This window comes from Daldinia vernicosa (assembly GCF_022497035.1).
Source record: "Daldinia vernicosa strain CBS 139.73 unplaced genomic scaffold F5Y00scaffold_16, whole genome shotgun sequence".
Classification (NCBI taxonomy): domain Eukaryota; kingdom Fungi; phylum Ascomycota; class Sordariomycetes; order Xylariales; family Hypoxylaceae; genus Daldinia; species Daldinia vernicosa.
The window spans coordinates 266,258-286,131 of NW_025953932.1; the positions used below are offsets into that span (position 1 = coordinate 266,258).

The window sequence follows — 19,874 nt, forward strand, 5'->3', positions numbered from 1 at the left end:
GGCCGACATCCTTATGGATCCCGTCGATGACTCAAGAATGGTCCCACACATGAGCAAGTTTGTAAGTGAGTGCCCGAATGCACTCCGTAAAGTCTTCGTAAGATTCCCACGTCCCCTGTCTCGCGACAGCGCGGGCTCTACGTATGTAGAGATTCCTCGCTGGGAAGACAGGGGGCGGCTTTGCGTTACGTTATCTTAAGTACATTGTTACTCGTCGAAAAGTAGCGCGAAAATCCGAGGAAAAACGCTGCGAAAGCCGGGTGAATTCGTGTGGTTGAGTAGTATCTTGAAAGTTTAAAAAGAAGCAGATATCAACTTCAAGATGGAATGGGAAGACGAACATACATATAGTATGCCACAAAGGTTGATGGCATCGAGCACGCCATTGCCCCTGTCATTCTTCTGGATGAGAAACTCCCCATTTTGGTCTTGGGAAATCCGGCAATGCTGGCGGATCTCGGGGTAGACGCCGATGTATGTAAATGTAATCCGTACGTAAGATCCGCTTCCGCTGAAACCCTGCGGGATCTTCGCATTAGTGTACCTAATGTACATGGTATGAAATTAATAACTACACGTACGTAATAACTTATACTACATATCACTTATACCTCTGAATATGAAATTGTAACTTGAGAGTAGAACACTGTTTACGATTCGTTCAAGGTGTATGACTTATTGCAGAAACAGCGCACGCTTGGTAATTATCTTCATCAAAGTTATATTTCAATTCAAACACACTATTGGCCCCTATTATTCTCTAAGTTTAGCTTAAGATTCGCGATCCAAAGCCGTCCACCCCGCTATAGATCAAGGAAATCTTCGTTCATTCATAAACATGATATATCCTTAGCCCCATTTTATTGAGAAACCCAGTTCATGAAAATGCGCGGTTGATTCTGTTATGGGTTTTAACATTCAAGCCCTTAGGTCTTGTTACTGAGCCATTTGATTGTACCCCTTTAGATTGCTTGAGAAAGGTACCTAAGAAGCAGAACAGAACTGTTTCTGGATATACTTGGCGAACGCCAGCCATTCGCAGTCTTTACTGCAATCAACCTTGCAGGCCATACACAGAGCCCAAATGTCATCCTGTGAGCCAACAGCATTGAGCTGGTCAATAGACAACCGTCTCGAGTTTAGCATTACATGAGAAGTCAACAGCTTCTGCAATGCTTTGGGGTTGTTAGCCCGCTGCGACAACTGGTGAACGCCTGTGATCCACTCGTTGGCGTCTGGGCTGTCGTTGTCTGGACTGTGAATTGGGAGTATAGAGTCTGGAAGGCTATTGGCATGGTCAGGCTTCCATACGGACTCCCGCTGTTGCTGGCGTTTCAAGCACGCAGCTAGTAGATCTGGACAGAGCGTAGATTTGGCTCTGGTCTTCTGCTTCGTATCATGGCCGCTCACCAGCCAACGCAAGTGGAAGAGACCATCTAATCGCGCGTCTGTTGGCTCATCCCCGTAAATGCTACGTAGGGCATCGGCCATGGCTGGGTGAATCGGGATCCGACAACCCAAGCTACGTTCCACATATCGATGGACTAGCTGGACGGCGACAAAAGTACCGGAAACGTGTAATAGGGGTTCTGGACAACCGGTGTTGACTAAGTCATCCATCATGTCAAGATACACTGAATGGTATCCAATCTTTCGTCTTCTCTCAAGAGTCGGTTGCATATTCTGCTCCCCAAAACTGACAGTCGGCTGGTGGTTATCCACATGGTAAATGCGCGCAGCTGATTTGGCCAGGTCCATGGAAATACAAGCACTGGAAGAGCTACCAAGAACCCAGTTTTCTTTTAGCAAGCCTAAGCCTGCTATCCGGGAGACTATGATCATGCAGGCGTATGTGCCAGCGGTGTGGGTTCGTAGTACGATACTATCCCATATGCCCTCGGCATGTCGACCACCCATCTGAGCGTGAATACCCACGTTGCTCTTAGCGCCACCCTCAAACTCGACCTTTTCGACATACTGAAAAATGAGCTGGCGGATAGAACAAAGCAGCACATGGGTTGCATCCCGACCCCAATTGTCGTTCACCATTGCCTGTACGAGGTTACGGAGGGAACGACCGTATAATCGGAATTTCTGGTGCACAACATCTAGCGGAGGCATACAGATGTCGTCTGGAGAGGTAAGCATAGCGACAAGCCACACGCTGAGAGGTGAAGTCTTGAGATCAATACCAGTCCAAACGGCCATCCATTGGATGACATCCCGGCAAAGGCTTTGGGCCGTTTGCTTAGCTGAGGTATCTTGCTTCTTTGTCCAATCTGTATAGTCACAAAACAAGAAGCCGCCTTTCTCGCGGGCTCGGTCGATTCGACGTAAACTGGCTTCGAGGGGAGGCCAAAAGTTGCCTTGATGCTCCTGTGAAAATCCCGACTCGTAACCCTCCCCACCCATGAGAGTGAAATAATTAGCCGTGCATTTGTTGTAACGATGGCTTGGGACCAATCTTGCTTCCTCGGGGGCCCGAGACTCCGGCATCTTATAATGAAGAAATTTGCACGCGATGCTGCGAGAACACGAAGGGCCACACCATAAAGAATGTGCCACGTGGAGTAGCTCGACATATGTCTGTGTTTTAGCCAGTTCTTCGAACGCATCTAACGCCGAGCCTGTGTAGGCGAGCGTGTCAGGGGAGATTGGGTCCATCTTTGGTCGAGTTTCGATCGTGGTCTAGAGAATTAAGGATTATCGGTACATGCGAAGTCGATAGTATTGAATGTGATGTTCAAGGCGTAGTATAACCGCCCATCTATGTTGCGCTCTTCGCTAACACTATACAGGTGCGAGTAAAGAGTGATAGTGTAACTCTGTTGGGGCTGGACTACTGTTATAGCCAGGAGCTCCTTATCCTACATGGCTTGGTGGTCTAGGGATTTAATAAATACCGCATAACAACCACTTTGTGCGAGTTTACTTTCCGTGAAATATGTAGGCTAGGCTGTCGTTAATGTAATAAATATATGTCTTGTAGAACACTCCTTCGCACATTCTTACCTAGGTACCTAGGTAGCTTGTTAAACCCAAAGCACCTTATGTACCGAAAACAGATAACGAATTGATCTACAAGGCTGGTAGTTAGTGACATGTTGTGTAATAGGTATGAATAATAATTTGTAAACATGGCTTTAGATATTAATCCCGTTTCCTCTATTTGCTATGGAGGTGCGGCCTGCCCGAGCAGAACTATCCTCCCTGCCGGTTGATCGTCTATCTTTACATCTCAAAATCATAAAACGTAGCGAGTCATTAAAGTCTTGATATCGTGTCCTATCCGTCATAAAACCAATGGCCAATGCCTTTTTCTTTCTAAAGCAGAACTCGGCTCCGTCTCCAAGTCGGAGAGATACGCCAGACCTTCGGGGTCATTATTAATGTAGATGCGTCGGTGTTTGCCGTGGTCTCATTTCGTCATGCGAGCTAATCCGCTTCTGCCTCATCAATGTTGTACATTTCCCTTTGATACGTAGGAAAGCCGTAAAAATAACATAAGAGAAGTGAACGGGGTGGCAGCTGTTTCCTGGATTAAAAGGTGTTTACCTCATCGAACACCGGGACGATGCACATAAGGAGCCGACGGGATGGTCATCGGCCATGTCTGGTTGGTCGGTGACGTGACGTTCATAACCTCTATTCCATGATCATCTTTCTTAGTGCCCATCGCAAGTCAACATGGTTCCGATTACCAGTATTGCTCCAAGGACCGCACTTTCGGCGCCATCGTGACTCCTCTTCGTGTTGACGCCTAATAAATTCCGGGCCGACATCGAACTCTTCACCTACTAGCCAGTCATCCCTAAGGTCGCTTCCTCGACCATGACCAACGGAGTCTTTATCCTTGTCATCAAGGTCAGGAATATCTTTGAAAGGATCCTCGTCGTCCATCGCATTAAAACCTTCCATGGGGTCATCAGACGTAGAAGGGGTCGCTTCTGCTTTCAGCCAGCACATATTCTGCGGGTCGAAAACCATGTCACCAACCCGCTTAACACCCTTAGTAGCAGTCATGTTAGTAATGAGTACTGGCCTCGAAGTAGAGCCCTCCCTATCGCGCGTTACGTGAGGGGGGAGAGTTGTTGTGGGGGACGGGACTGGGACATCGAATGCACTAAGGGCATTATCGTTCCCCTCCCAACGGAACGTTGTTGGGTTGTATGTCATGCCGTTAACAACTGATATCTGTGAGTTAGCGTTGCTTTTCTGAGAACATTTAGATTTCTGCGGGGTAGAGGATGTTTGGGGCTTCTGAGACTTCACAGATGCTGGGGGCTTCCGAGGTGTTAGGATGATCTTAGCTGGTGATGCCTCCTGATATATTCCGAACTTATGAGCTTGAGCCTTAAGAAGTGCCTGAGTCTGATGAGGTATTGCTGGCTTTTTAGGTGTGGGGGACTTCCCAGCCACTGGTAATTTCTTAGATGCATTGGAGTCACGGAGTTTTTGGAGCCTCTCAGGGGACTGGGGGATGCGAGATATTGGACGCTTCTGTATCTCTGGCTTGTGCAGCTTTTGAAGACGCTTGGGGGGTTGAGGGATTTGGGACGTTTCATGTACTCGAACTTTCTGACGCTGCTCACGTGTCTTGGGTTGCTGTTGTGAATTCTGGGGTAAAATAGGCCTACCTTTGGTTTCCTTTGCGGAGTTCAGGTTAGAAATTAAATGCGGCTTGAGCTGAGGGGTCTTTTGGGACCTCTTAGCCCTGGGTATATTATAACTGTGTAGCCCAAAACTTCCCCTGGCAGATAGCTGCGCAACCCTCTGATTAGTGACGGGAGCAAATGGTCCCGAGGGAGATGCTCGCTGGGCTAAAATCGTCTCTCTGGCAATGCGGCTGGCAGCCGTATCTCGGGCAAAGTGCGGTAAAGAGTCGAGTCTCGCCGGTGAGAAAGGAGATACAGGACTTGGCGTAGTTCGCTCTGGCAAAACGTTCTGGTAAATTTTATTTCGGATATTCGTTTTATTTCCGTATGCAACCGGCTGCTTAACAAACTTAGATTCGGCCTGCGCTGATGTCGGAAGATCATCAAACGAGTCGAGTTCGTGACCATCACCAAAGCGGCGCACTCGTCGCGGCTTGCTGATCTGCTGCCATATAGGCTCGGCTGACATCTTCTCATTACGTGCCCTTCTTGGGCTTGGCGATCTCACCGCGGTTCGAGAGAATGCGCGAGATAGGGGTCGAAGTTCTGGGCCATGATCGGAATCGTGACGTCGAAATGGTCGTGTACCCTGCGTACTCTTGGCGCTCACGTGCTGCGACTGGGATTGAGATGCACCGGCGGGTAAGAAGGGGTTTCTTCTTGCCTGTGCTGCACTACTTTCGTAAATGGGACGAGCTCGATCAACTGGAGTCTTCGGTCGTAGGACAGATTGGGGTCTGCCAGACTCGACACGTGAATCGGTGCGCGAGGGTGGTCGATCAAACCGCGAAGATGCAGGCTTCGCTGGCGCAGTAGCATGACGCAAAGCCGGTAGAGAGCGCTTTAGTCTAAGTAATTGTGCGCTTGTCGTAGTGGGCTCATTACGCAAGGCTCCAATAGAAGCCTTTTGGCTCAGTTCTCTTCTTCGTGGCGTAGAAAATTGGGCCGATTGTGCCGAGGATGGTGTAGTAGGTGTGTGGATGCTTGAGATGGAAGATTGTGAGGAGTGGCCAAGGCGTGATTGAGATCTTCGAGAAGGTCGTGGGAGAATAGGACCGCCGCTTTCAGATACCGGCTCAAGCGAAGGCTGAGTCTGCGCACGTTCATGGCTACCCATAGGTCGGGGAAGGCGGGAGACTGGTGTTGATGTAACTGGTTTGTTGGTGAAGGTTACAGAGATCGATGTCCTTGGCCGCGTAGGACTAACTAGTCGAGTTTCTTTGACCTTGACATTGCGATGTAACGTAGACTTATCGGGACGGAGCACATCCCCATCACCAAAGTCAAGACCATCCAAAGGGTCTTCATTATCTGCTGCAGGTTTAATTGTATTGTTTGGTAAAGAAACTCGCTTTCCCAACACAGAGTGCTCGGGCCTTCCCTCTGGGGATCGATCTTGCTTGCGTCGTTTCAGCCGTTCGCTTAGGTCCAAAGGACCATTCGGCAGGAGTAGACCATCGAAAATTTCGTCCTCACTTTCAGCTGTGATAGAACTAGCGAGACTTGGGCTAAGGGCTGACACTGACGAGCTGCGAGTCGAAAAAGCATCTCGCTTTGTACCGCCAAATCGAGTTCCTAGGCTACCTTCTCCCCAGTCGAAGTCATCGCTCGTATTCAATGCTGGCGTCTTGGGGATATCCATCTTTCTAGAAAGCTTCAATAATCCATCTGACGGCAGCTCTAGATCTCCTTCGATATCATCATCGCCTCGCTTTTTCTGAGGTGAAGGTGTAGGTGGGGTTATCAATGATATAGGTCTAGATTCGGGACGAAGCTTTGGGGCTTTGATAGTTGCGGCTCCGTCGCCGAAGACATCATCGTCGTCGTCGTCATCTCGAAAGTTGTCCAAATTGATAGGTGTTCCTAAGGTCTTTGGCGAGATCTGCCCATGTGGCTCCCGGGTAGTAATCGGAGCTTGCTGTTTCGTGGGGCTCGACATGCTCATTTGTCTTAGGGACTCGGGGTACGCTTTGCCGTCCTGGGGCTTTAAACGAAGTGGACCAGTAATAGGAAGCTCTAAATCGTCACCATAATCCTCTTGGAAAATCTTCTTCATTTTCTTTCCTCCAAGTCGCTTTATGGTGCCTCCCATCAAAGCAGACGGCGGCACGTTCGTAGGTATCGGAATTCCCGCATGAGTAGCAGCAGCAATCGCATCCATAGTCGACTTCTCGTCATTGCCGGGTAAGTGCAACTGTCTTTCGTCGTTTCCAGGTAGAGACTCTCGATCGGATCGGAAGGAAGAGAGACTATCACGGTGGTGAGATTGCGTGTTTGTAGTGGAATTACTCCGGAAAGTGAGATCCTCATTATCAATAACGAAATCATTATCATCATCCCAATGCTCGATCCAGCTCTTTCTTTCGCGAGGTTGTGGTTCTCCAGTTCGTTCTTCCTCGGCTTTCTCGACCGCGTGGAGTCTATCTAGAAGATCCATCTTCTCCCAATCCGGAGGATACGCCATCGTAAATAACAGTCTGGTAGGTTAGGCGAATTTACGATGCACGTCCAAAAGTAATGTGATAGTCGGTATGGCCAGGCTAGAGTGGCCACAGATAGAGGCTAATGTCCGAAAACAATGCTCTCGGTTAGTGGTACTCTGCGGTTAGTCGCATCATTTCGATGTTCTCATTGATCGATTATTACGTATTCCGAATTCGCGTACGGAATAAGAGCGCCAACTGAATGAATGTGGAATTTCCGCGACTGCGACGCCAAGCGCGAAAAGTTGAGTGTGGATAAGTGAGACCAATTGAATTGGTATAGGCGCAATAATACGAAGTAGAAGCGAAAGTCGAGGGAGGTTGGGGGAAGTTGTCGCAAGTTTGGTGCAGGTGTAATGTATCAAATTTACGTTGAGGTTTGTTAGTTAGGTTGACTAGCTGTTACCTTAACAACTGCACAGTAAAGCTTTCCTACGTGCAGGATTAAAGGTAAATTGAATATTACCAGACCTGCAAGTTTTTTATGACGAAATATAGATATGAGAGGATTTGAGTGAGAGACTGAAGTTATCTAAGGTATCCGGATAGGGCGCGAGAAAGATTGACTTGGTTGAATTCACATACAAAAACAAGGTGTGGATGCAGGTGTGGATTCACTTGCGTTGGAAGAGAGATGAGAGAAAGTGGATGAGATGTTGAAATGGGGTAGGGTCAGTGCGCCTAAATTAAGCCTGGAAAATCTTGAATGGCTGGCTTGTGCTTCTGGGTTCCTTTCAGGTTGTTCAGGTACAATTCAGGTACCTCTTAGATTTTTGGTGGCTGGGATAAATGCACAGACCATATTTAGGGCTACAGGGTATCAACAACTCGCTCAGCCAGTCAAAGTTCCCTTTTCTAGGCGCGACAGTGACGCGCCTTCTGTAAAAACGCGATTTTGACCCCTCGTAGGGGTACCTAAATATCTGTATGAGGTACCTATGGAATTTTCCCTCCGAAAACATTTGCGATATGCCTACAAGATCACTAAAGCAAGAATTTAAAATCGATTCAAATAGACGGAGGATAACATGTAGGTGCGTATAATTTTTTCTATTGTCTCTAGGTAGTATCTTTCAAATTTAGTCCTATTCAATGCAAATACTCGGTAACATACCCAGCACAAGATACATGCATCTATTCTTCCCCACCCCCTCAGTGGCACCAACGTCATTTCGTCGTACCCATGTATGTAATACTGGAATTTCATCACAACTTGAAGTGTTGTAGGCATCTAGGCAACTGCCTAATTACTGGGCCACTTAACTAATTCATTTGCTATCAAGCCTCATATGGAACAAATCGAGCGTTTTTTATAACTTACAAGTCAAGATCTCCATCTTCATAAGAAAACACCTGCTTTAAGAACCTGTCATTTAAACTTGCCTTAATCGCATTATCCTTTTTCTCAGGTTAGGTACCTTGTGAGATGGTAATAGCTCCATCTCTAATTCATACGAACAAGGAACTTAAGTACCTAACCTAAGATATACCCATTTAAGGTGCACCAGTGCCTTTTTATTAAGCCCAACCACAGCAAAGACATCGGAAACATCATCAAAGTATCATTTGATTTCTACGACTACATACCAATTACCTTAGCTTATCTCAAACCTCCCAAAATGGCAGAAGCATCGATATTACGCTTTCCCATCTCGGGCAAAGAAAGTGACAAGTACTTCCTCCTAGCGGTGTCCTCCAATGGATCGCGGGTGCTAGATCTCAAATTGGTTGGGTCAGAAAGCACAGCTGTGTTCACAATGAAACGTAAGTCTTATTTACTTCACCAGATATATTCGCGAATCCATACATCATCAAATCTCCAAAGAATCGGAAGCTGAAATGTTTTCATAGTACGCCATAAAAGGGTCGGCGACTACAAAGCGTCTAGTGGCCCTTGCTCCCATGAAGAGTGGGAAGAGATCCTAGTTTCAACGTTGGTCAATCAGCAGCCGGTACCCGACATCGAGATCAGAGCTGATGTTGATTCGGATGGCACCTCGGTCTCTATATCTTTTCGAAAGAATATCCAGGGTATTACGGTATGGGTACTCTGGGGACACTACCCAGGATTTATCGCTAATTATAATTTACAGCAACGCCTTGGATCTATTAAGCTAGAAGAAGATGAGAAGACCGAGATTTCCCCTTTCGATTGGTGTATTTCAGCCCTTGGAGCCCGAGAGAAAGTCGGAGAGGATCTGGCCGCTGCTAACCTCAAGATCAAGTCCCTCGAGGATTCCCTTGCCGAGCTTAAAGATCAATTGGATGAACTTATCAAGGCAAAGGATGAGGATGAGACGCAGCTGCTTGAGAAGTTCCGAGACCTCATAAATGAGAAGAAAGTTAAGATCCGGCAGCAACAGCGTCTACTAGCATCTGCGAGTATTGATCCCGAAAAGCTCGCAAATGTCAATGGTTTCCAGATCACACGGAAGCACGTACCCGAATCATCCCGTGCTTCCAAGCGAAAAGCGAAAGAGGAAGAGGAAAGCAGCGATGACGGATTCGAGAAGATGGATGTCGAAGAGGGTGATAATGAGAATGCACAAGCAGACGTTGAGGAGGACCATGGAGATACTACAGCAGGCGAGACGGCAAGTGGAGCAGACACAGACGAAGAGCCAGTACCCCCACCAGTCAAATCCCAGAGGAAGGGGGCTACTAAATCGACACGCAACACTCGTGCATCAACATCGGAAGAAAACTCTCAATCTGAGGCTTCACAGGAGGAGAGTAAGCCACTTCCCCCACCGCGAAGTTTACCGTTTATGAAAAACAAGAAGCCTGTAGCTCCAGCACAGAAACCGGCTGACGACCAAGAAACGGAATCTGACGATGAATTGTGACCGTACGACAATTAGGATAATGAGACCACGCATTCACGAGCGATTTTAATGGTTTTTTTAAGGACCTCTATTGTGTACATCTCGTTACTTCTATGCTGCCCAATGGTAACACGGAATAGACAGAACAGTGCATTTGTAGAGTTGGATATAGCATAGGTAGGTAGGTAACTACATCCATTTTGGTGTAGTGGCAAGAGTGCCTATATTGCTAAGCTAATGTTCCCATCGAGATTTAACACGACTTTATTTGATAATATCAAAACCCCCAATCCTAACCTCAAATTTACTAGACGCCTTATGTCGTGCTACGGAGGCACATTTTTAGTTATCGAAATCAAAAACCCCTGACCAGATATGCCCCAAGACTTAACGCCTGTCTTCGGGGGCAAAGATATCGTTGAAGAACCCTCGGAAGTGTTTCCTCTTCCCAAGTTCCGTGATCTCAGCGGTCTCGCTAGCCGTGAGCTTGAATGTGGGTAGCTTCCTTCTTAAGCTATATAGACGCTCTTCGCTGCTGCTGGTCGTGACGACCGCAATGCCCTGATCTATGGCCCACCGAAGCGCAATCTCTGCCTCTGAGACGCCGTACTTCCTGGCAAGCGAGGCGTAAATGCCGTCAACGGGACCGGGGCGCGCCTTCGTAAGCGCTGTAAGCGGAGAGTACGCCGCAGTCGCGATGTTGTTCTGGCGATGGAAGTCGATGAGGTTTCCGTGCTGTAGGTACGGGTGGTACTCAATCTGGTTGACGGCAGGCTTAACCTTGGCCGTCTTGAGGATCGTCTGCAAGTGGTCTTGCAGGAAGTTGGAGACGCCAATGGACCGTGCCTTGCCGCTCTCCCGGATGGCCTCGACTTCGGCCCAGATCTGCTGCAGACGATCGGGAGTATCGGCGATCTGCGGCCAACCAACTAGGTATAAGTCTACATAATCGACGCCGAGTCGCTCAAGCGAAGCCTCGAAAGCTGCTTTTACGTTCGTCGCTACCGTCCACACCTTTGTGGTAATGAAGAGTTGCGAGCGCGGGACTCCGGAATTCCTGATGGCTATGCCGAGACCCTTCTCATTGCCGTAGGCTACAACTTTTATTAGAAAACTAGTCATAATAGGGGTAGTTCATGTATGTTGCCTCACCTTCTGCGGCATCTAAATGGTTGAAACCGCTCCTGATTCCCCTGAGTGCGGAGCTCACAATGTGCTCCGTGTCGCCTTGGCTGAAGGCCATGCCGAGGCCATATGCAACCTACACCCGAAGTATGAGTCTAGTGTTATGCATCCGGGGCTCTGAATTCGAAACTTACCATAGGCATCTCATTCCCATCATTCAATTTCAGGGTCGGGATAGCCGAATCGGAAGAGGGGGCGGCTTGCTTCGATCCGACGCCAGAGGCATCGGATCGGAATCTTGCGTCGTTGGAATCGATTTGTGTATACATGATGTGATCCTACAATACCAGACAAAGTGTAAAGTTGGAATGATGATTCGACATTTTGGCGGGCGGTCGTGAAGCCATTTATAGACAATGGATCTTCGTTAGCTACACCTACAGTGCTGATAAAATTATTGATGTTCGTATAGTCAATGGGTGGCTAAGTCGGATCGGCTGTTGTGTATGAACATAATGGGATGAGTCTCCATCACAGGGTCGTAGTGAGTGGAGCGGACCCTGCAGCGGAATTAACAGTTGCATCCTATTTGAACGATGGTAGGGGCCAGACACGTAAGTGTGAGAGTGAGTTCTGATTGTACCATTGTTAGATGCTGCCAGCGAATTGTATGCCTAAATGCCAGTTATTGGGCATCTAAGGCTGTAGCTAATTCCACTCTGGGAACGTCGTAAAAATAATAAGGCTAACACAACGTCTGCGTATATAATCTACACCATCTATTGGCCAACCAATGTTAGCCTATCCCCTCAGAACCATGGAAAAGTCAACCGGAACTAGAGATTGAAACTCGCCAATGATGCACCTCAACGCTGTTTAGTCTAGGGCTAGACTATTCAGTTCCCTCCAACAAGACTTGTTGTACACGCTACTGCAAGTTCTATTAGTTGCCAACAAAGCGCAGGAGCCCTAAACGAGACTCATTGGCAATTGGAATACATACGTGTATGCATTACGAAATTTGGTAGCGCTTGATTTCTATGGAGATAACTTGATATTTGCATCAACATATATTGACATGCAGACTATCATGTTGTTTGGATACGCTACTGGGTTTCATAAAGTATGTATCAGCACTAGTAAAAGACTGGAGGATGCATAATCTACATGACCTACATAATAGATTAGACTTGATAAGTCTAAGCATTCATCGACGTTTATCCCTTAGGTAATTTGCCACAGGATAGTCAGTCACTCGCCTGCGAATCTTCTTGGTGTTACTTGAATGGTGATCACATTAGGGGTATCAATAGCAAGTACCCGGAAGAAACACCATGGTAAGTCCAGACCGGCCGCTTTGATGGCAAACGTGAATACCATTAGTAACTGCTGTAGAAATCTCTCCAATAAGTGCAACCTATCTACGTCTTAGCAAAGTATCCTTACCTTAGAGACAAGAGTTGGACTCTCACCTCTCGCCCATATCTTTACACCTAATCTCTCGGACGTCTCTAAGCCATAACTTTACCAATATAATGTAAACAATGAACCCCTTTAACACTATCAGCAAATATTGCAAATCAACGTTCGAAGCAGACTATACGTAGTACTTGCTCGCAAACATATGGCCCCCAACGCATAGCATAGTCAGGTTGCTACCTGTCAGGATTCTAGATGAGAGATCTAAAACGAAGGACACTTTCAATATATATAGACGTAGGCTCCCGTAGCTAGCTTAGAATCCCCCGCGGAGCAACAAAGTTGTTTCCTTGCTTCCTAGTCCGCCTTATGACACTATCTACTTTGTTTGACGGTACCTACAAGTGTAAATATTAATAATAGAGAAGGAGATATATTATTTGACCTCCTGTAGTTTAATGTTATCCTCGTCGGGGGCTATGCAAGGTGCTCAATGCAAATCCTGTTGCTACCTATCCCAGTCTTAGCCTTTAACGTCATTTTTGATTTCGAGGAGACAACTATATTGCCTTTATCTATCGGAATATATTTTGCGAGAAATCTATTCTGGTTATAAATAATTTCAATACTATCAGTAAACTTTGATAGAATTCTCGTTACTTGCGTTCCATTGCCAAAACTCTCTTATAGACCATGTTGAGGGCGGTCTTCGAAATGAAAATGTTAAAGTATAATCTTTGATCAGTACCAGCTTTACCATTGTGGTTAGGGCCACATTCCATTGCTATCTCCCTCAACCATATCTCCTAGTATCTATACTGTAGTATATGCCAACTGAAACAAGTGTCGCCGCGCGTGCCTAGGGATAGTTATCAAGATGCAAGGGAGACTCGGACTAAATAAAGGAATACAGAACCTAAGGGGGGGATCAGTCTCGAATTTCTGTCAAAATCCTTGGCCCAGTTTGCTAACAACCAGCTGGATCGAACTACTTCACGAGTAACACGCTCGAATGATTTTGCGTCCTTACAATAGCTGCGTATGTAAACAAACAAGTTGAAATGACATAATTTGGATCTCATGTGTAGAATACGCGTCAATAAGATTTGACGTCTTAGGGTCACACTACAGGCTGTAAATCTGGATTTATCATCACTTCTTCAGCTTTGAGTCCTTATATTCTCGTAGTCGTGTAACGTTATAATCGTTTAAGCAAGGAGGCTTGAAAGACGTTTACTCGAAAATCGTACGTCGATATTGGCTAAGCTTCAAATCCCGCGTACTAAATTTAAAATTTAAATGTTTATATCCTTCCTCTGTATTTGCTCGTTATATTCAACATTGTTAACGTTTAAAACCCCTTATGTCATCCCTCTCATATTGCTTTTAGGGTCTCCCCAAGCTATCTCGTCTGAAATCTTCACTTCACCACGGCTGACAGTTACACAGGAAACATGAGCCGCCATGACAGCGAGTCGCAGAGGTATGTGGCAGTATTGCTGTAAATCCATTCTAACATCTTAGTATGGCGGACTTAATGATTGGTTTGATATGGTGACTATGGTGACTAAAGAGTATTAGCTACCTTCTTCGCCCCTCCGTTGTAGCTACTCTCCCAGCAAACCCGCGTATCATGGATATAGTGATAAGGACGGGTAGATTCTTATTTCGCATACGGGAACTGTACCCTAACGCGACCCCAAAGAATGAACTACCGCCGAATGTGGAGAGAGGTTACATGGTAGCTGCATATACCGTTTATAATTAGGTTCTTGGATGTACATAACGATGCTTAATTCGGCTACAGAGATTGACGTAATGCCTCAAATCGCCACATCCGTTCGTTCATAGACCAAGCATCATCGAAATGTGAATTAACTCCTTCTACGCAATTTTAAATGACAATTACATTTCTCCTCGAATACGTAATCGCCATTTTGTCTTTCTACGTACTTCCTAAATAATAATTCATTTCGGCCTGGAGAAGCCGTCTATATGCTTTTCCATCGCATTATTCATCGAAGCCTACCACACTTACGATTGACGCAGATGGCGTCCCAATTCTCAACTAATGGCGCTACAACTCATGCGGCAAATGCCACGGCATCTTCTATAAACGAGATACCAAAGTCGTGGACCTTTACATCGAAGCTTCCCCCTGATTCCCTCTTCCCGACACCGGCCGATTCGCACAAGACACCACGCGATCAGATCGTTCCCCGGCAGGTCCGAGATGCCCTGTTCACATGGGTACGCCCCCAGACTGTTGAGAGACCTGAGCTTCTAGCGGTTAGTCCGGCGGCCATGCGCGATCTTGGTATCAAAGAAGGCGACGAGAAGACCGAGGATTTCGTGCAAACGGTTGCGGGTAATAAATTGCAAGGATGGGATGAAGAGAAACTTGAGGGGGGCTACCCGTGGGCGCAATGTTACGGTGGTTTTCAATTTGGACAATGGGCTAGCCAGCTTGGTGACGGACGCGCTATATCGCTATTCGAGACAACAAATCCGAGTACGGGTGAGCGCTACGAATTGCAATTGAAAGGCGCGGGGATGACACCGTACAGCCGCTTCGCAGACGGAAAGGCTGTTCTTCGGAGTAGCATACGTGAGTTCGTTGTTAGCGAGGCGCTGAATGCGCTTGGTATCCCGACTACGAGGGCCCTCAGTTTGACGCTACTCCCGGAAGTTAAGGTACGGCGAGAAACGATTGAACCCGGCGCTATCGTGGCGCGGTTTGCGCAATCCTGGCTGCGAATCGGTAACTTTGATATCCTGAGGGCACGGGGTGACAGAGATCTCATTCGTAAGCTTGCGACATATGTCGCTGAGGACGTATTCGGCGGCTGGGAGACATTACCCGGCCGCCTCGAAGACCCTGATAAGCCAAAGGAGTCGGCCCCTCCTAAGCGCAATATTTCAGCGGACGCGATCGAGGGGCCATCTGAATCTGCAGAGAACCGGTTCACGCGCTTGTACCGAGAAATTGTGCGGCGCAACGCACTTACCGTTGCTAAGTGGCAAGCTTACGGGTTTATGAACGGCGTACTGAATACGGACAATACGTCTCTCTTCGGGTTGAGTATTGACTTTGGCCCTTTTGCATTTATGGACAACTTCAATCCTAATTACACTCCTAACCACGATGACTTTATGTTGCGGTATAGCTACCGCAATCAACCAAGTATCATATGGTGGAACCTGGTACGCTTAGGTGAAGCGCTGGGCGAGTTGATTGGTGCTGGATCACAAGTAGACGACCCAAAATTCGTCGAAGACGGCGTGAAAGAAGAGCAGGCGAACGGTATTATCGAGAGAGCTGAAAAAATCATCATGCAAATTGGTGAGGAGTACAAAGCTGTTTTCCTGGACGAGTACAAGAGGCTCATGACAGCCCGATTTGGATTGAAGACCTACAAGGATAGTGACTTCGATGATCTATTCAGTAGCATTCTAGACTCCATGGAATCGCTAGAGCTAGACTTTAACCTTTTCTTCCGCCGTTTAAGTCGAGTCAAAGTTGACGAGCTCGAGACGGAGGAAGCTCGGCAGGATAAAGCCAGCGTTTTCTTCTACAGTGACGGTGTCACAGGCGCTGGTGGAGAAGCCGAGGGCCGTAAACTAGTCGGCGAATGGCTGAACAAGTGGCGGCAACGTATTCTCGAAGACTGGGGGGATGGTCAAACTGTCTCGGACGAACAAGATAAGGAGCGAATGCAAGCTATGAAGAAAGTCAATCCAAATTTCGTTCCGCGAGGCTGGATCCTCGATGAAGTTATTAAGCGAGTAGAGAAGAACAACGAAAGAGACGTTCTGGATAGAATCATGCATATGGCTCTACACCCGTTTGAGGAGAGCTGGGCCGGTCGCACAATCGACGGCAAGGAATATAAGGGCGATATAGATGAAGAGACGCGATGGACAAGTGATGTCCCAAGACTAGGCCGGGCTATGCAGTGTAGCTGCAGCTCGTAGTTTTGATACAGCGGAATGTCAAGCCAAAACCTACGCCCTACGAAGTTCTGTCAGAAATGGTGAATCCTTTTACTCACTCGGGCTTATTTATCTTGGCTTTAAACGCAGCCATTGTTACTGATATCGTATTGATGAAAAAAAAAAGCCACATCACATCAGTCACACCAATTATAATATCATTGATCTAGGAGGCTCTCGCGGTCTAACGCCTCCGATCGGACCACTGAGCATGACACATCTCGCGCGCTTACATTTTCGTGTCGGACAGGATTTATTTACGGTATGGTCCTAGACTAGGCGTCAGCTTTCAACGCTCCTTTGTACCCAATGACAAAAATAATAAAAGGTAGCAACCCCGCCTTAGAGCCTCTACAGTCGATCATCCTGATCTAACCATCATTCGCTGGCTCATTTTTTCCCTCGAGATTACTTTAGGTACTTAAACGACCAGCATCATGAACGCTTTTCACGACTTATGGCCTACTATAGTTCGGCGTATTGTTCAAGGAGATGGGCTTGACATATCTTTTCCTAAACGGTCTATTGAGGCCTTAGTATCTCGCACCGAGAAACATGGCGGGGGAATATTGAATGGCTTCAACATAGGTATTGAAGGTATCCAGCTTGCCATATCCGTCCTATGTTTCCTTGCAGTACGTAATTCCGATAATGTTATATACACCTAAATATCTTGGTTACTAATTGCCGCAGTTTTCGTATGTTCTGGGACATGTATTCCTAATCTTGGCTTCCGTCGAAACTGATGCCCCTGCATCTTATACTCAAGTACCCGGCGGGGTGATTGATGAAGCTGAGGGTCCCAAAGACCCAGCCGATGAAGAGCATGACATGTCAACGCGACCAGTCACTGGTAGTCTTCGTTCTACCTATCGCCGTCTACTCTCCATCGGTGGCAAGAAGTCCCTTTTTCGAGGGCTTTCCTGCTTCGTAGCCTACGGTCTTGCTAGCTATCCGATTGGATTTCTTCTCGGTCTGATCCCATTCGTGCCCGGGATAGTCTCCGCGGGCATTGCATCCCTAATCACTATGCAGCTCCACACGGCATGGACGCACATCGTTATTTCGGAGCCCAGCGCGGAACCATTCTGGCGTCGTCTACCGCGGTTCGATCTTGTGCTTCGCGCTACTGCTATTCCCACTGTGATTCTCGGTAGTATTACGGGATTCGAGCAGGTGGTAATTAGATCGATAATACTTAGCGGAATTGGACTTACACCGATCGGCCCCTTGCTACTCCTGATTTTTCACGCAGTATATACATTCATCGCTATCGTCCCGGCCGAGGCCGTCCTAGCTCGCGTGCAGGCTTCCCTCCTCCCCGAGGAAGACCGGCCGATTATCTCGCTAGACGCGGTGTTCGATCAGCAGAAAGCCGAGGGCAAGGAGTATATCTCTACGCGGGAGGCCTACCAGTCCTTGTCACGCGCCACGTGGAAAAGACTGTATATGTTACATGTCAAGTACTTTGGGCTTTCCTTACTAGTGTTTATTCTTTGGGGGGCTGTTGGGTATGTGGGAGCCATCATCGCCCGCAAATTTCATGTAGCTTAGAGGCGGATAGTTGTGATGAGTCACAATCCTATGACCTGAGTAACGTAGGTAGAGGTTTGACTCGGATGTTTACGGCCTGTAGGAATAGGACTATTTTGAGGTATTGGAATTCGGGTCGAAAAGTTAGCATGCAGTTCACGTTGGTAGGAAGTTGGGTTATACGTATCTGGAGGTATATATTCCTTTAATATACCGTTTTCAATATACAGATAACTTCCACTAGCTCATCATCCGATTTCAAGATCTGTTTTCCAACCAGCCAAGTGTAGTTTCCTAAGCCCTCAACTTCCCGACCACTTTTGTTTCACTCGCCCATTCCTAATTACTGAAATTATTAACACGCGTACATACGGGTTAAATGCGCCCCTGTCTGAATTTCCCATAAAATATTCTCTATTTCGTTCTGACACGCCTATTATCATGTGCACTTCGGACCCCATGGGCCGAGACAAGCCACACGCGTAATACGATAATCTCGTGATTACAATTCCCTCGTCCTGGATTTTACCGGAGTAGGATTTGCGCCCTCCCAATCTGACAGATTTAAAACCTGCACCCCCCAACCCTGCAGCTCCTTGATAGCCGCGGCCTTGTCCTCAGCACTAATTGATTCGGTGGCGTCCTCTATGAGCACGACTTCGTACCCTAGCTTGATTCCATCGATACTCGTTCCACGGACGCATGCGCTCGTCAACAGCCCCGTTACGATTAGAGTCTCGATGCTATGCAAGGTCAACTCGGAGTGCAGAGTGGTGAAGCGGTGGTACTGGTTATCAGCGAATGCCGAGTATGAGTCGACTGAGTGGTCCTGTGCTTTCTTGATGTAATTGACGGGGGCGCGGTAGCCTTCGAGTGAGTGCAATCGCGTCTGAACGCCACGTTCTATTTCAGCGCCCCACGTCTCTGGAATGCAGTGGTCCGCGTACAGCGTCTGCGTTTCGGTTTTCGTAGGGGTATCCACGAAGCTATCGTTCACAGTGTCTCCAGAGACTTTCCCAGGATGACTTGAGAAGAACGAAACATGCCCTTTGGGATGCCAGTCTATGTAATTGTTAGACTAGGTGTAACTATCGGTTCGACAGTGAGCATTACCCTGAGAAGCGACAACGAAAGGCCACTCATGATTATCCAAGAGTTGGTAGATTTTAGGTAGGATAACAGGAGCTCGCGGATTGGCTAAAGAGCCGTTGATGAAGTCGTTCTGTACATCAATGATGACGAGGGCCGTTTTCTTATGTAGCTTATTGGAATACTATGCGTTGCGGTCAGAGCAAACGAGGACGGTCCCGTAATTAAGATCATTAGACTCACCGGAACAGCGCATCCTAAGCTACTAAGAGCAAGTATACAAGATATGCTATAAAGCCACATTTCTATAACTTGACAATAATAATTTAGCGGATACAAGTACGTCCCTCTTGGCAAATATGTTCAAGTCTTTAGATATCAGTTAAGAATTTGATCTTAATTAGCGATATAACAAGTGAGTGATATTATTTATTGGTTTGAATAGGAGTGGCTGGGATCTTACCATGTTCGCGGTGAATCGTTACCCCGTCACAGCTAGGTGCCCCTAAGAAGCAAGTTGCTAAGATAAGAGCTGAATAATGCTATATGTTTTCTGAAGATTGCGATATCGTGATTATGCGCGGGGTTCAGATAGGATCTGAAGTAATTTGAACTACATAGGGTATCGCGCGGATTGAATGTGTATAAATTACGATCCACTCGGATTTAATAAGTATAGACACTTGGTTCACCACAACTCTACTCGTAATGAAGGAAGATACAAAACTCTCCAGACATAAGTTATGGAAAAT

The 19,874-nt window shown here is 47.1% G+C and overlaps 7 protein-coding genes across 7 annotated transcripts; 3 read left to right on the forward strand and 4 right to left on the reverse strand.

The window, feature by feature from the left end:
* Nucleotides 1–665: 665 nt before the first annotated feature.
* Nucleotides 666–2,914, reverse strand: F5Y00DRAFT_40581 (uncharacterized protein). Its single transcript, XM_048013617.1, has one exon. The coding sequence runs from the start codon at nucleotides 2,662–2,664 to the stop codon at nucleotides 985–987; it is 1,680 nt and encodes a 559-aa protein (XP_047866037.1). The 5' UTR covers nucleotides 2,665–2,914; the 3' UTR covers nucleotides 666–984.
* Nucleotides 2,915–3,096: 182 nt separating this feature from the next.
* Nucleotides 3,097–7,768, reverse strand: F5Y00DRAFT_233638 (uncharacterized protein). Its single transcript, XM_048007332.1, has 2 exons — nucleotides 4,638–7,768; nucleotides 3,097–4,187 (listed from the first exon to the last, which is right to left on the reverse strand). The coding sequence occupies exons 1-2, from the start codon at nucleotides 7,117–7,119 to the stop codon at nucleotides 3,646–3,648; spliced, it is 3,024 nt and encodes a 1,007-aa protein (XP_047866038.1). The 5' UTR covers nucleotides 7,120–7,768; the 3' UTR covers nucleotides 3,097–3,645.
* Nucleotides 7,769–8,629: 861 nt separating this feature from the next.
* F5Y00DRAFT_40608 (uncharacterized protein) lies at nucleotides 8,630–10,132 on the forward strand. The gene is made up of 3 exons (XM_048013619.1): nucleotides 8,630–8,902; nucleotides 8,990–9,177; nucleotides 9,232–10,132. The coding sequence occupies exons 1-3, from the start codon at nucleotides 8,758–8,760 to the stop codon at nucleotides 9,982–9,984; spliced, it is 1,086 nt and encodes a 361-aa protein (XP_047866039.1). The 5' UTR covers nucleotides 8,630–8,757; the 3' UTR covers nucleotides 9,985–10,132.
* Nucleotides 10,133–10,167: 35 nt separating this feature from the next.
* F5Y00DRAFT_40596 (Aldo/keto reductase) lies at nucleotides 10,168–11,731 on the reverse strand. Its single transcript, XM_048013618.1, has 3 exons — nucleotides 11,283–11,731; nucleotides 11,116–11,224; nucleotides 10,168–11,057 (listed from the first exon to the last, which is right to left on the reverse strand). Exons 1-3 carry the CDS (start codon nucleotides 11,415–11,417, stop codon nucleotides 10,351–10,353), a joined length of 951 nt encoding a protein of 316 aa, XP_047866040.1. The 5' UTR covers nucleotides 11,418–11,731; the 3' UTR covers nucleotides 10,168–10,350.
* A 2,825-nt stretch (nucleotides 11,732–14,556) lies between these two features.
* On the forward strand, nucleotides 14,557–16,482 carry F5Y00DRAFT_260844 (UPF0061-domain-containing protein; the record flags this gene model as incomplete). The annotated part of the gene is made up of 1 exon (XM_048011087.1): nucleotides 14,557–16,482. The coding sequence occupies one exon, from the start codon at nucleotides 14,557–14,559 to the stop codon at nucleotides 16,480–16,482; it is 1,926 nt and encodes a 641-aa protein (XP_047866041.1).
* A 455-nt stretch (nucleotides 16,483–16,937) lies between these two features.
* Nucleotides 16,938–18,054, forward strand: F5Y00DRAFT_260845 (uncharacterized protein; the record flags this gene model as incomplete). Its single annotated transcript, XM_048011088.1, has 2 exons — nucleotides 16,938–17,135; nucleotides 17,194–18,054. The coding sequence occupies 2 exons, from the start codon at nucleotides 16,938–16,940 to the stop codon at nucleotides 18,052–18,054; spliced, it is 1,059 nt and encodes a 352-aa protein (XP_047866042.1).
* Nucleotides 18,055–18,260: 206 nt separating this feature from the next.
* On the reverse strand, nucleotides 18,261–19,653 carry F5Y00DRAFT_40632 (Isochorismatase hydrolase). The gene is made up of 3 exons (XM_048013620.1): nucleotides 19,366–19,653; nucleotides 19,147–19,306; nucleotides 18,261–19,095 (listed from the first exon to the last, which is right to left on the reverse strand). Exons 1-3 carry the CDS (start codon nucleotides 19,423–19,425, stop codon nucleotides 18,536–18,538), a joined length of 780 nt encoding a protein of 259 aa, XP_047866043.1. The 5' UTR covers nucleotides 19,426–19,653; the 3' UTR covers nucleotides 18,261–18,535.
* Nucleotides 19,654–19,874: the final 221 nt, after the last annotated feature.

What these genes read in the sequence shown, in the direction of transcription:
- F5Y00DRAFT_40596 (XM_048013618.1), bottom strand. Translation starts at nt 11,417, where the DNA reads ATGTATACACAAATCGATTCCAACGACGCAAGATTCCGATCCGATGCC. An exon ending in ATGGGAATGAGATGCCTATG is followed by an intron (nt 11,225 to 11,282) that starts GTAAGTTTCGAA and finishes CTTCGGGTGTAG; the next exon opens with GTTGCATATGGCCTCGGCAT. An exon ending in CCATTTAGATGCCGCAGAAG is followed by an intron (nt 11,058 to 11,115) that starts GTGAGGCAACAT and finishes TAAAAGTTGTAG; the next exon opens with CCTACGGCAATGAGAAGGGT.
- F5Y00DRAFT_40581 (XM_048013617.1), bottom strand. Translation starts at nt 2,664, where the DNA reads ATGGACCCAATCTCCCCTGACACGCTCGCCTACACAGGCTCGGCGTTA.
- F5Y00DRAFT_40608 (XM_048013619.1), top strand. Translation starts at nt 8,758, where the DNA reads ATGGCAGAAGCATCGATATTACGCTTTCCCATCTCGGGCAAAGAAAGT. An exon ending in AGCTGTGTTCACAATGAAAC is followed by an intron (nt 8,903 to 8,989) that starts GTAAGTCTTATT and finishes ATGTTTTCATAG; the next exon opens with TACGCCATAAAAGGGTCGGC. An exon ending in AGAATATCCAGGGTATTACG is followed by an intron (nt 9,178 to 9,231) that starts GTATGGGTACTC and finishes TATAATTTACAG; the next exon opens with CAACGCCTTGGATCTATTAA.
- F5Y00DRAFT_40632 (XM_048013620.1), bottom strand. Translation starts at nt 19,425, where the DNA reads ATGTGGCTTTATAGCATATCTTGTATACTTGCTCTTAGTAGCTTAGGA. An exon ending in GCTTAGGATGCGCTGTTCCG is followed by an intron (nt 19,307 to 19,365) that starts GTGAGTCTAATG and finishes CGCAACGCATAG; the next exon opens with TATTCCAATAAGCTACATAA. An exon ending in TTTCGTTGTCGCTTCTCAGG is followed by an intron (nt 19,096 to 19,146) that starts GTAATGCTCACT and finishes ACAATTACATAG; the next exon opens with ACTGGCATCCCAAAGGGCAT.
- F5Y00DRAFT_233638 (XM_048007332.1), bottom strand. Translation starts at nt 7,119, where the DNA reads ATGGCGTATCCTCCGGATTGGGAGAAGATGGATCTTCTAGATAGACTC. An exon ending in CTCCGCAAAGGAAACCAAAG is followed by an intron (nt 4,188 to 4,637) that starts GTAGGCCTATTT and finishes CACAGATATCAG; the next exon opens with TTGTTAACGGCATGACATAC.